The following is a 15,092-nucleotide window of genomic DNA, read 5'->3' as shown; positions in this document are numbered from 1 at the left end:
CTGTTGCAATTGCCGATATGGAGAGCACCTGTCTGGTTTGTAATAGAGGAAAAAGATAGATTTCCATTTAATGAATGATGGAAGTTCACGTTACGTTCATGTGCAAAATGTATGTTAAATAGCTACCACTATGTTAAACAAAACCTAGTTTTGGGGATGGCGAACACTTTTAAAACAGGCATATATGTAAATGACTTTTAAAAACACTATAGTTGGTATACAATGATAAATCTTTAGACACCGCTTTAGACACAGCTTTGAAGCCAAACGATGACCAATGACCACACAGATTCTCCGTTGGGTGCGACCTAAAGGTGTAAGCATTTTTTTGGAGCTCCATTTGAAGCTTATTTATATACATGTACTCACTAATGGAGATCCTTTGAATAAACAATAATTAAAATCTCTTATCCTCAAAACAAGCTAAAAAAAATCATGACAATTTCATAGCATTTCTCCTTTAATTTAATGAAAACCCACCTTACTGTACTTTTGGCTACGTACACTTTGGTAGTATGCTACAACCCATGTCGACTTGTAACAATTATATTCTCTATAGTATTGCCACTTTTAACAACCATGAAATGATTTACCAGCAATCATATAATGTACTTTATACAACATGAGGAGTCATTTTAATGTTCCTCCAGTTTGGGATGTAACAACGTATGAAGAATGAAAACAGCAATTAATGGCTTACTTAATAAAGAAAGAAATACACACAATGCAACCATTTAAAAGACGTTAAATGTAAAATACAGTGCAACGATTTCAGTCTTAATGTTGAGTTATGTTGAAGTCACCGCATTGCCACATACATGTTTTGTAAATCTATTTACTTTTGTGGTGGTTTTATCTCGCAGTAGAAGGAAAAGGAAGTGTTTTAAACTGGCGGTTAAAACAATGCTGTTCAGTAATACAGGAATAATACGAGTCGGCTACACAATTCATGTATTCATGGTGTCATGATTTCCTGCATGGTGGAGAGGTCACTCCAAAAAGAAAACCATCGCAAAACTTTCAAGATTTATATTTTTGGGTAACACAATGTAACATTGTATCTAGACAAAAATAAGAGTAAGCACCTATTTGTCAATATTTCATTTTTATTGTAGCTTGACTACAAATCTATGGCAACTGTGACTTTTTTTTCCAATCTTGTAAATACCTAGTATGTATAATGAATACCCCTTGGGGGACAAAAAAATCCTGTCTAAATGTACATGGACTGATGGTCACTATAGACCGGAGTTTAGATGCTTGTATCACTGGGAAAAAATTTCTAAGAGACCACCTAAACATTGTCACACTGGCCTGGTGGCTCTTATGTAGGGGTGGCACAGGTTTGTCTACAAATGTGATTTAGGCATTGGATACTTGCGATGAATTACTATAAGAGATATATAATATTGGTGTTTAATGTTAAACAGTTTATCTGTACCCTGTATATTTGAAAAATGTGATATTGTAACTTGTTTTGGAAAACTACATATCCCATTTTGTTCATTTAATGGGATCTTGTGAAAAATGAATAAAAATTGGACAAAAAAGTATCTCAGTGATGAAGAATTTTAGAATGAAATGAAATCTCGCATGGTAAGCATGGGGTGGTAAAATGATGGGGGAAATATAGCTGAAAACTCAGTTCTCGGTACTGATTCGTTTTTTCAGCATCAAACCATCCATAAAAATGAGAAAGTATCCCGAAGAGCTGGACTCAATATAGAATTGTCACACTACACCATATCCTTAGTACAAAAAAATTTTGTAATGGAAAAAATCATGGAAGACGCAATGGTTCATAGTTTTACAAATAAAATGAAAAAAAATTGCTTGGAAAAAACAAACAAGGAAATGCATAACATAAGGATGGCAACCCCGAAACAACAAATCAAATTTTCAGTATTTACATGATATAAAAACCCGCAACAACAGTGCAAATACGTGATTCTGCATTATTCTAACTTATCTAAGGCTCCCTTTCCACTGGATAAGCATACACACATTATAAAGAATTGGACTTGTATGACTAATAACTGGTAGCTGGTTGGTTGGGTGAGACAGTTAGTGGCTGTCAATAGCCTGATTTACACACAAGTTTTCAGAGTCGACTCGGGCTGTGTTTGAGGAGCTTTGGGCTGCTCAAGCAGACTTTTCCTACAAGAAAATGCTACTTGATTGCCCTAGGATTCTCCTTGCGCAGTCCTTTGAGTCGAGTCAAACATGTGTGTAAACTGAGCAATTGTGCCAATTGTGCCAATGAGTAAGAATTGGACTAAAAGTATGATGATTTTGATGTACATTTGTGTAAACCCAGCCATTGTGCCTTGTGACTGCATGGCATGGTGGTTGCCAGGCCAGTTTTAACTGTACTGCAAATGCATATAATATTAGAGTCTTGCTAGCTCAATGTTTACAGCCCCATAGAAATGGTGTTTAAGGTTAATTACAATTGCAGCTCCACAATTGACGAATTCTCATTATGTATAACACTAAGGGAATTTCTATCGACAGCTGGAAGTAAATGTGTACATGTGTTGAGACATGTTAGTCATCTGGTATTGTCAGATCTGTATCCTCCAAACTGATGTCTTCCTCATCACCCCATCCAGCTTCAACCTGTGGACAAAGCCAGAAGACAATACTTGAAGTAACTTTCAAACATTTTAAAGGAGAGCAAAAGATACAATTCAAAATCCTACTTATATGCTAGTATGGATATAGCATAGAAAATGTCTACAATGTTAATAATTCACATGTATTTGTGAGGACATCCAGCGTTTGAAATACCCAGTTTCTCTGCGAAACCATATTTTGTTTGGCACAGCTTATTTTCAAACTGAGGCCACAGAGTGCAGTGTGCTACCTAGTTTCGAGGCAGAGTACACAGCAATTATGCAACTTGTAGTTTGTAAATAAGAGAAATTTACCTCTGTATCCTGTGCAGCAAAGACAGCAGACAGTTCCCTGTGTTCATGTTCTGTGCTTTGAACAGTAGAAGTTGTTTCTGTCAGGGACACTTCTTCAACTTCAGACAGCAGTGTAACACTGGCAGGCTTGAATTCCGGCACCATATCTGTAAAGAAGTCATCCTCTTCCTTTTTGATGACTTTAGCCTCTATTTCGAAGTCTTTACCCAAGTCTTTTTCCTCAATTTGCTGAAGATTTGTACGCAATTTTCTCTCCACTTTTCTGGTCAGTTCTTGTCTTTTGTTCGTGGTTTTATCGAGTGTGTCCGTGTAAGTTGTTGATTTGGTATCCTCTGTTTGACTTTTTGAAACTCTACCCTTTAGTTTCATGCCGGAATGTTTGGTTGTGCTGTGTTTCCCACTCGTTGAGTGAGTCGCGGTTTGCCTTGTGTCCTTAGGCATTGATTTAGGTGATTCCGATTGGACGGACGCGGACCCGACGCTACGGTCGTCTTCCGGACGGTCATCCTCGCCCCACCCGCCCCACTCACTCTCGCTCGGGGTTCCGACATCCTTACCTCCTAACGTCTTGGTATCTTTCGCGGGAACTATGTCTAGAAATAAGTTGTTGTCTTCTTTAGACTCATGATGTTCATCTGGATGTGGAAGACTGTCCATTTTTTCCAGCTCCTGTTCTATCTCTTGGCTTATTGCATCCTCCTCTTTTGCCTGGACCACGCCCACTGATGTGTCCTCCCAGTCTGACCAATCATCAGCCTCCTCTGTGGTGTCATTCAGTCTCGTTTCCATGGCAGCAATGATTTGATTGGTGGAAGCCCTGGTGTCACTGATCTCATTTACAGAATCTTCTCTTCTTTCTTCTTCTTCCATTGCTAGAGAATAAAAACAAAACACAACATTGTTTATGTTCATACAAGTGAAGAAAAAATGTATAGAAACGTTGAACTTAAAGGTAAACCAAACAAAAAAGAGCAAGATTATATGGAAAATGTTCCTACCTTTTGAAAGTAGTCTTTCTTGTTCTCTTTCCAGTCTTTTTCTTTCTCTTTCCTTCCTCCTTTCTTCAGACCTTCTCTTCATTTCTTCCCTCTTTCTCTCCCTCTCCAGCTGACGTTTGGCTGAACCATTGTCAGCTTCTTTTGATGGCTTAACACTGTGTTGAACGATAGATTACATATTTGTCACAACACAATTTGAATTTTAACAGTCTCCCTGCTGCCTAACACCATGAAGAAAACAGTTGGTGCCAGGCTGAAGATATCAAGCAACCTTATGTTTTGGTTCCAAAAACAGTGCATTCCTCTATATGAAATTGAAGTAAATTGATTTTTCTATTAAGGTGCAAGTATGATCAAACCATTACTAGTGATCACCTTTAAGCAAGCATAAGGATCAATTGGTCATTGTGGGCTTTTGTGGGTGCACTGGTGACTTTAAACCTTTTAACATTGACCCAGGCATCAAAGATAGTGACAAAATCACACTGTCAACGACTGAGACAAATTTGTTGATCACCAGAAGGTTTCCAAATTCAATATCATCAAAGAATTGAGTGACTTATTCGACTGGAAATCCTCTGTTGTATTGGGCAGGACTCATCTACCTACAAACATCAGCCACTTCCTAAGCACTGCGCAGTTAATAGTGCTTTTAGACTATTTTCTTCAAGGCCAGAGTGGTTGCTAAAGACCAGTAAATTTGTTTCTATGTCAACCCTTAGACTATTACCATGGTTGGACACAATAAAAAGATGCCAGAACAACCACAATTGAACAACATGAAATGATTGAATATCAAAAGTATCTGCCTCATACTACGGAATTGGTCATTTACAGGATCCCAACCTGTATGTATTCTTACCTGACAGAGGGTTTTGCTGCTTTGGGAGGTGAAGTCTTGATGTCAAATGGCAGGTTGATGACCCCGCTCACAGCTGTGAGGTTGGACACATATGCATTGCTCCTGGACACTGTAAACAAAAACAATAGCACAACGTAAAGATTTTACAGAAACATCATATTATTACTAACCATGTTTTCCAAGCTGCTTCAAATATTCAAGACAAATTTACACAGAAATGAACAAGGAAGTAAGTGTTAACCTGCTTCATTTGTGTGAACTTGGTATATATAGTTGCAACCTTATGGAAGATTCATCTTCTCTTTAACACAGAATGAATAACACACGAGAAAATATCAGTCCTCAGGTTCTCTTTTTTGGGAGGGGGCAAAAAGAAGCTAACTCTGTCAGTGCACCAATTTTTATTGAACCGAGACTGAACACAGTGAGTATATGGATGGTTCCATTGCTGACTTAAGCCCGCTTTTCACTGGATGGAGACCACTGAGTGACTGAAATCTGAATGAATTGTATAACCTTTGACTGAGGATGATTTGGGAGACACAAAACACACAACACTTACAAAATACACTTTTTACCAGAGGCGGAGTTTGTACTTTGAACTGATAATGAGAGTCTGGGTCCTTCAATGGTTACTGCTTCAAAGTTGCTGCATAAAATTGGGTTGACTTCTCAATCTAAAGAATCTTCTGCCCTGCTCAATGAGACCTCAATAACCCTAAAGAAGACAAGAGGACTGGTCCAAGGTTTGGTCAATTGATTCTTTATGTTAAAAAGTAAGCATGGTTCCATAACACTAGAGAATAATGTTACCTTCAGGAGAAGACATGAAGGTGGCAAACTTGGGTCGACCCTCCTTGAAATATTTCTTCCTGTGCCCGCCCACTACTACTTCTCCCCCCAACACTGGCACCACCTCTGCCAAGGCCCGCAGGGTGGCTGCTACTATCTGGTCATTGGTGTCCTTCAGACCAAGCAGCAACTGTGGGAACAAGGGAAAGGATGGTGAGAATTCACTTATTTTTGTTGTGTCAATAAAGCACTGTATGATTTCAGTGTTATTGATTTGTTTGACATATCTATTCCTGTTTAATCATTGTTTTATGTTACAACCTTTATCTATTATCTGTATCTCTCTTGGAAATCAGCCTTTTTTGGCTGAAGAGACTACCCAATATATTTATACATGTCATGTTACCCATTCATTTCAATAAATAAATAAACATGATCCAAACTGCAGTTGGAATGAAGAGAAGGCATTTCTTCCATGACATCACAGTAAACACAGCAGCTAGTCCGGAAACTGGCACCTCATCTCGCAAAAACGTTCCTTTGAGAGGAAAACAGTGCATAATGTTTGTGATGTTTGCTTCCCAAAAGAATGTTTTTCACAAGCCCAAGTACCAGGTTCTGAATCCTCTGCCGTGTTCACTGTGACATCAGGACAGAATACTCTTTGATCGCCTGGCAGCAGGAAGAGAGAACTGGAAGATTTCCAGTATAATTTGTACGGTTCAATGTTTACTAGTATTAACATCAGAGAGGAGCATATCTTAAACAAATGTCCGTTGTTCATTGAATTATATATATATGAGAGTTGAATATTATCATAAAATGTTTATTTTGGAGTCAATTGTGTTACAAGCACTATAAACCTACCACGTTGTCCCAAACATTTAAATGCGACTGTCAATTTTCTTTTGGAAGACAACAAACCTGTCGTAATATCCTTCTCCGGATGAGCTCGGGGTCGAACTGTTCCACAAACGCGGAGAAATGGTGCAGCAGAATCATGCGCACATGTTCCTCGTGAACAGCGAAAAGGTCCGCCAGGATGGGGATCACGTGCTCACGGTACACCGCCGCGGGGAGGACAGGGTTTACCTGACCCGGGATGAACTCCTCCGACCTTGTCTTTTCTGAAGTCGAGAGAACATGAGTCAAGATATGATGGCAAAGATATATTATACATGTGCATATGACTGTGACACATGTCATAGTCATCATGATGATCATTATCAAAAAGTATCATGCAAGGAACTGTCTTGGAAGGAAGAAAGAGGGTTAGGCAATGGAAAAGATGGGAGGATGATTACATAATGTAGGTATGGCACTAATTATAAGTCAGGGTGCGAAATACTTTTTTGAGCCAGGTTGCACGGTGTGCAACCTAGGTAGAAAGCTAGGTTGCCCGTCAGAATTTCAGGTTGCCCCACCTAAAATTCACTGATTTCTTGAAATTATATTTTGTAAGTACATAGTATTTCATAGCCTTTAACGATATAACTGGTGCTTAAATGTTTTAGTTTCAAAATAAAATTCAATGATATAAAATGTAAATAAAACACCACAACCCACAACAAACAAACTTATACAATTCATGTGTAACACGGCTATTTTTTTAGTACAAATAAATCCTTTTTCAACACCCATAGACTTTTTGCTTTTTCTGCTCTAGGAAGAGTTACACTGCAATAGTTACACTGCAGTAGGACTTGTACCTGAGTCTACATTATTCTCATCACATCCCTCACATAAAAGTTGCTACTGGGCATATTTTCAAAATCTAATAAAAGTACCCCCGGAATAAAATTACCTATATTCTTAATTGAAAAATTCACAGGTGAGTTATTAATGATATACATGTATGATAATCATAAGATAAATACAATAGTCTATGTCATTGTCCAGTTTTTATCTCACTGTCACAACATTTTAACAACTCTGTTTATTCTCTAATCATTGTTGCAAAGTAAAGAATTTTTGAATCCCAGCTTATTATTAGCACAGTGGCTCCATCTCCACTTCTGCAATTTTTAATTTTGCCCCCAAAAAAGCACTAGCAACATTTCGCCCATAGAAATACACAGCAACTAAAACACTGCCCTCTAACAGAAGTTGCTGGTACTGCAGATTACACGTCATAACTCTCGCGCAATCACGCGATATCCAGCGAGAGTCGATGAATTCAACATGGCGGCCAAGAGCCGAGCGCTAAGCCGCGCTCTCTTTCCGACGAATTTTGCGTTTCAGGCATAACAAAACAGGTTGACTATGGATGCAAACGAGTGAAAAAGTATCGGTAACTTTATTAACTTGTTTAGTTGGGGGTCGATTTATATGTTTGGTTTGAAAATTTACGAGACTGAGAGCGAGTGTGTGTGCACACCACACGGGTGTGTGAGCTTCCTTGGTCCAATTATTTTCTACTTCGTCTAAGAATTTGCCGCAAAATCGATTTCTCCGGCCCAAAATTTAGGTAGCGCACCGCGCAACCTGGGTTAAGAGATAAGTTGCGCCAACCAAAATATTGTTGCGCTGCGCAAGTGCGCAACCGGGTATTTCGCACCCTGTAAGTGAAACATTAGGTACAGAAAACTGCGAAGTGGAGAAAACTGGATGCCAGATCTTCTGTGTCAAATAGTTAAACTAATGAAGAGATGAAAGATGACGTGACTGTCCCTAAAGATTCAGCTGATGTACACAGAACTGACCTGTAGATGGAGTAAGCAGGTGAGGGTAGAAAGACTCCACAGCTACAGGTTCAGCCATGACTAGTCGAGTCATCAGCTGAGGTACCAGTCGTGTTGCGACCAGGGCAGGAGGAAGACTGTACACCTTGGCTGCAAGTGTGCTACAAAATTGGAATACAAATACCAGTCAGTGTCCAAACCTTTTGCTGTAACAAACAAATGAATTAACAGACAAGTCTATTTTGTTTTTATGATAATAATAATGTAATCATATTTGAACCTTGAACCGGTGATGTCATCTCGGGAGACAAAAATGACATTTAAGATGTACTAGAGTCCATTCCAAGTCACCACACGGATTTTTTAGGGATATTTATAATATCTTCGAATATTTGTTATATAATAATAAACTGTTATAAATATTAACAAATGTTTAGAAAAAAAGTAAATATGAGAGTACCATGTTTTAGAAAATGTTTCAAGAATTTGCAAACATTTCGAAAGTTACTGTCAAAAGAGATCATTTTTCAAAACAAATTTGAAATATGAATTGATTTGTTTCAAGTTTCGAAACATTTCGAAATAAAGATATGGGTCATTTGCCCCCCGTAACGAGCCGCTAATCCTAACAAAGCCTGTTTTGGATCGGGCGTGGACCGCCGACCGAGCGGAAAGTCACTGTGCCGTGACACCGTCTCCGAGTTCCTCTAGTCCAGATAAGCACAAATCAACTGTAGTTTTGCTACTCTAAAAGGGCCAGCAAATGTTGCTAACGATCAGGAACCGATAGTGGTTAAAGGACAAGACGTAATGAGCAAAAACAAAAGGTTTATCCACGCCAAATTAGCCCGACATTCGGCACAATACAAAGGGATAGCCGGAAAGGCCGCCGCTACTTGGGAGAATCTATTCTTTGTGTAGGGGGGCAAACTCCTTGTAAATACTTTAAACCAACGTAAAATGATTACAGATACGAAATTTCACAGTAATAATGTAGCACTGAAATACTGTAATACTTAGGTTATTTACTTCAAATCTTAAACTCTGTCGACATATGTTGAAAGATAGATACATAATGATATTTCAGACAGCGTGTTCCCCTGCAAACAGCCCGCGTCATGCCGTCTGCCGGGAATGCAACAACACGAGCGCGAGCATGAAGTTTTGATTGCGAAACATAATCCACGATCTGACACTCTTCATCTCTGGAACAATAAAGCCTCTATGCTTTACCCTGTTGGCTGATTGACGTTTTTGATTTGCACTGGGACAGGGAATTGCTGAAGGTCAGTTGTTTAGTCCCAGAGCATGTCCTAGCGTGCCTGTGGGGAGGGCGACAGCCTACTGTTACAACTTCCGTCAGTACTTTCTGTTATTTCTATCGCATTTGGCTGGTTTCTGCAAGATTTTTCGTTTTGATTGATAGGGAAGCCAAGGGATTAGGCACTGATAATGTTTCTTTCGGATTGTTGTGCTGTTGGTAGACCCGTTAACTGTTTGTTTACGTTACTCCCGACCGGCCGGCCGTGAAAGCACGGCGGGGTGTGAGCGCTGCCTTTCTACGTCTATTTTTGGGTGTAATCTAACTAATTAACAGCAGACTGTGAATTTCTTCTTTCGAAAAAAAGATAGGAAATTCGAAATAAAGGCAGGGGGATGTAATCAATCTTTAGAAAGTATCAAAAATAGTGTTCTCAGTGCCATAATTCTTTTTAATATTCCACGACAACGTGGGAACAATTAGAAAGTGTAAATATATTTCGAAATGATTGGAAACTATGGAATATGGATTATAAATACTTACAAAAGTTTCAGAATGATTCTAAACAATGGCAACAAACATCCGTGCGGTGACTTGGAATGGACTCTAACTCATGCATCAGGTTTGAAAATGCTTGACGTCAAAATGCAACTTAATTACCTGAAGAAAAAATTCTTCTCCTCTTCATCCTTGACTGTAATGTTCTTTAGGAAGTTCATAATCTCCAAATAGTCATTCCTTGGGAAAAAAGCAAAGGCATACATCGTAAATATACATAGCCATGAAAATGTACATATACTAGTTATGTTAACTACATGTAGTTCAATACATAAAAGATATTTTTACTTTGGATAAATTTCTCTATCTAATTTAGACATACATACCGGTATGTTTATTTGAGAGGTGAGAGTAAGTGTTCACCTTTGTTACTTACAAAATGTTTCTATTTTTGTCTTTGCACAGAGTAAAAAACTTACTTGAAGATTTTGTCGGAGAGCAGAGTCTTGAGTTTTGGCCTGGCATTAGGATCTGGGTGTAGCAGTCCCTCTGACACAGACAGCTCAAAGGTTTTACACATTCCGCCTAAACACAAACATGATGATAAACAAATAATCAAACATAACTCAGCTGTATTGTATATGATAACTGTCCTTGGTGACATGTCTTACCAAAAGTACATTTATTTATTAATGACTTAATAATATACTACCTTTACCAGAAGTTTCCTTTATCGTGTTATACATATAAGTACTCACCCATTTCTGAAAGGTATTCCAGCATCTGCTCAGCAAGGATACCAAAAGCGTAGGCATCCCGGGCATGGCCATATTGCACATTCAGAACGTATTGATCTTCCTATAAAGATAAAACATGGTAATGTGCATGTAAACACTGCAATTTTGCTTAGACTTAAGAAAATTTAAATTGTGTTTTAGATCCGGGCCTAAAAATACATTGTAGGAGATTTGCAATATTTGTTTTATAAATTTCTTTGTTGCAACTTCCTGGATGTTGTTTGTTATCCTAACAATGTCACATTGATCATTCGGTAACATGTACATTGTTCAAGGAATGTGTGAAATCTGAACATAGCTGCAAATGTTGAGAAAAAGGCCCTACAGTACTTGGTGGAACAGTTCAAGGAAAATACTAGTACACATTTTTCATGAATCTCTAGTATTCTAAATCACAAACCTTCTCCTCTGGAGGAAGATACTGGGCATTTCGAAGATGACGACCTTTGCTCAGATACTGAAAAAAGAAATTAGCAATTATTATCTGATTTGAACAACATTTGACAAACTCAAAGAATAGTATAACAAATATTTAAAAAGGACCAATTATTTTCAGACTTGAGAACTGTCTGTATCTGTTGTTGGTGTTGGTGTTGGAGGCTGTTATGATTGGTTTCCATAGGGAAAGAGAATCCTGAGCTCGTATTCGACTGCTATATAACTTACCCCGTCCTCCCCGGGGGTCAACCGGTGATGATGATGATTGGACTACTTATCATACGAGTGATCAAGAGCTCCCATTGGAACTTATACTAAGGTCTAGGGGTGATGTGATGACATTAAGCAGCCTTTATTACCTCAGGAGTTGCCTGTTCAAACTTGCAGAGATGTTCAAATCCCCCAAGTCTCCAACTGCCGTCCCCGCTCACATAGATGCTGGACATGCACACGTTGTTATGGCACACACCACCCTGGAGGGAACCAAACAAAATATACTGCAAATTCATTCATTTTCACAGACTGTGATTCAATTTCAAGGAAGTTTTCACGGTCTAAACAGTATCATAACATAAACCTTATATTTGTGGTGTCACGGTTTTGCGATACGGAGTAATCCACTGAAAGGAGAAGTGCAATTGTACTATTTTATGCATGCCAATGGGTTACGAGTAGAAGCCTGACAGGTGGAAATACTTTAAACAACAGACTCTGCTGGAACATCCACATCAAACGTTATCACGGCCCAGGTTTCCGAAATATTAGCATTACAATTTCTGCATGTCCACTCACAATGTCCATATCAAACGTTATATCACACTCACACAGTCCAGTTATGATATTTCATTTCATTTATTTATCTTACCAGGGATAAATTACAACTGCACACAAAAATTGCACATACACAAGAACATACTACATTGTATTAGTACACACATTAAGTACAAATAGGAGGTAAAAATAGCAAATTTAATTAAATATATAATAGGGCAACTAACATTAGAAATACCTTATACATTATATATATAAATGTATAGAATATTCAACATACACATACACACTGTACCACTGCACTGTACAGTCAAAAACATAAACTGATTCAGTATACATATTATGTTTATGACTGTGTACAGTGTGTATGTGTAATGTTAATGATACTGCAGGTACATACTCTTTCATGGAGAAAGCTGAGGGCTTCGATCACGTTGAACAGTCCGGCGCAGATCTCGGCTGACGTCAGCGCGTCGATGACCAGCTCCAGCGGACGTACGGACTCCGTGATGAGGTACGTTCCCTCCACATTCTGACACGTGTCAAAGAACCGCAGGATCGTCGGGTGGCGAAGGATCTTTAGTTGCTACCAATAAAGTGTTAAAAAAATTTTTTTTCCAGGTATGGATAATCATAATTATTTATAAACATCGGTATTGTGCATTTCCTTTAATGTGTAACTATTGTAAGGGAAATTTACTGTCAGATCATTTTATCAAAGGGATTTGATTGCACAATAGAAGAAAGGGAAAGAAGCTTCTCATAGTGTCTTAAGTTTGCGGATTAAACAATTCTGTAGTATAACTACAAGTACAGTTTAGTGGAAATGGATATTCGCAACTTGTCCTGATCTCACGCTAGAAAGGTCCAGGTGAAAAATTCTCTACACAAACACAAGACCTGCAGCTTTACATCCCATCTAAAAGGCCGTCCCTACCTAAAGCTATTATAGGTACTAAAGCACTCAATTTCATTGAGCAGAGCGAGGAAAAACATGGAGCATGGTCATAGTGCCTTTCCCAAGGTCACAACATTTAGACATGCTACTTAGTTAAAGGATTCAAACCCAGAACCTGTAGGTTCTTTATTAATACTAGTATTCTGAATAATCAAATCCACAAGACAGGTCACTTTTTGACAGACAACCACCTACTCTAGTACTACGTGGCAAACGTGGCACTTCTGGTAATTAAACATAATGATAAGGTACATATTATTATGTATAACGTAACATGTTCAGCTTCAAAATATATCTCTTTGTACTATAGCTAAAAATTTACAATTTTTAACAAATAAAACACATGGATGAAGGACAGGAATCTTATAAACAATCGCAATAATTTCATATGATAATTGTCTCTAAAACTACGCACACTACCCCCTCCCGTTTCCGGTGTCCCATGTGACGTCAGCACAGTAAACACCGTGCACACGTAAACACGACACAAACAAGTTCGTACCTTTGCGGCATTCTGTATGACCGGATCCTCCTTCGGCTGCGTGGACTTGTGGACGAACACGGACACTTTGGACCCGTCCTTCTTCCTGGCGGAGTGAAGTGTCCAGTTTTTCTCCGAAGTTTCGACTTCTTCTTCGAAGTCACACCCTTGCAAGGTGCTCGACTCGGAGCCCATTTTTTGAGCCCCAAAATACAGAAAATTGAGGGAAAAGTAGTCAAAGATGTATTCTAGACATTCACAAATACGATCGAGTAGTTTGGCGGTGCGAATGTAGGCGTGGTTTGACAGAAATTGGCGAAAATTCGCGAAATAGCCTGCGACTTTTCACTATTTTGCTCTAGTTGACGCCATGTTGGCTCTTTAGATTGAACGATCCAACAAAAGGGGGATTATTTAAAATTTAAAAAATTTCAAACTTTCAAACATGATTTCTTGGGAATAAAAACACATCAAATAATATCTGCAATAATACAATCAAGATATCAGTAATTTTAATTTGTATATCTGTTTAAAATTTTGGTATAACAAAACAAATTTTGAACAGGCACCCCTAAAATGTATTGAACTAAACCAACGTGATGTGTGATTCACATGTTGATAGCAAAAGAATGCTAAACACAATAGTACGCACAAAATATTAGACCTATTGTTAATAAAAGGTAAAACGCAAGGAAAAACATTTCAATCAAATCTAATCTAGTGTTTACATAATTTATACTGTTATTTTCCTTTCACGGATTTATGCAAAATAAAAATGATGGGTTCATTTTCATGCGCTCTTTAGCGCTCCCTGTCGACTGGTTGTAGAACGACAGGAAAAGAACAACAACACGTCAGTGTCGCCTAGTGTGACCCACACATGATCAAGATCCTTGCCTTTCTTTCTTTCTTTGAATCTATGCAGCAACAGATCCATGTGCGATTTAACTCTGAGACGACCTGCAATAAATTTAATTGCTTCTAAAGCAAAGAAGCAAATGGTCATTTCCAACCAGCTCATGTATAGACCATTCAATTCAATTCAAACTTTATTGCACAACAAATGTAACAGGTACAATGTATGGCAAGTTCGTAATTATAAGTAGTGCAAAATATCCAGACATAAATGCCTTTGCCTGTTAACAATACTATGATATCTGCATGGGAGGAGAATCGTTTAAAAGTGTAACTACCAGAAAAAAAAGTGGCAGATGTCGCTAAGAATGAGCTGGATCCATGGATCGATACATTTCCTTCGCGTGATTCAAAAAAGGCATGACTATATCATGAGTTCTTGAATTATTAATTCCTTGAGATTTACAACATTTGTGGAAGGACGTCTGACATAACAGGTGACTATCACCTACTCAAGATGTCAAGATGGAGACCGGACTTTTAAGGTTTGATTCACTCACACCGGGAAGGACCCTGACTAAGAAGTTTTTAAAAGAATTAGCAAGGCGTGGTTCTCTACACCCCATCTGAGAGGAACTTTCTAACCGAATTCAAAGTGATACTCTACCAATAAGCCATCATCGGGCACTATTCTTCAAGTAGTCATTAAGTATTCTTCGAGTTGCTATCAAATAATCTTTGAGTAGTGCTTGAGTGCACGTGCATAGGTC

General features: G+C 38.4%; 1 protein-coding gene across 1 annotated transcript; it reads right to left on the bottom strand.

The window, feature by feature from the left end:
- Nucleotides 1-442: 442 nt before the first annotated feature.
- Nucleotides 443-13,865, bottom strand: LOC136441176 (protein-associating with the carboxyl-terminal domain of ezrin-like). The gene is made up of 14 exons (XM_066437302.1): nucleotides 13,489-13,865; nucleotides 12,429-12,614; nucleotides 11,617-11,730; nucleotides 11,220-11,276; nucleotides 10,781-10,880; nucleotides 10,502-10,607; nucleotides 10,185-10,262; nucleotides 8,285-8,424; nucleotides 6,507-6,709; nucleotides 5,604-5,772; nucleotides 4,791-4,899; nucleotides 3,929-4,083; nucleotides 2,931-3,802; nucleotides 443-2,619 (listed from the first exon to the last, which is right to left on the bottom strand). The coding sequence occupies exons 1-14, from the start codon at nucleotides 13,660-13,662 to the stop codon at nucleotides 2,548-2,550; spliced, it is 2,535 nt and encodes an 844-aa protein (XP_066293399.1). The 5' UTR covers nucleotides 13,663-13,865; the 3' UTR covers nucleotides 443-2,547.
- Nucleotides 13,866-15,092: the final 1,227 nt, after the last annotated feature.

This window comes from Branchiostoma lanceolatum, chromosome 9 (assembly GCF_035083965.1).
Source record: "Branchiostoma lanceolatum isolate klBraLanc5 chromosome 9, klBraLanc5.hap2, whole genome shotgun sequence".
Lineage (NCBI taxonomy): Eukaryota > Metazoa > Chordata > Leptocardii > Amphioxiformes > Branchiostomatidae > Branchiostoma > Branchiostoma lanceolatum.
The sequence above is the reverse complement of the archived record's forward strand: the minus strand, read 5'-3'. Positions and strand labels throughout refer to the sequence as shown.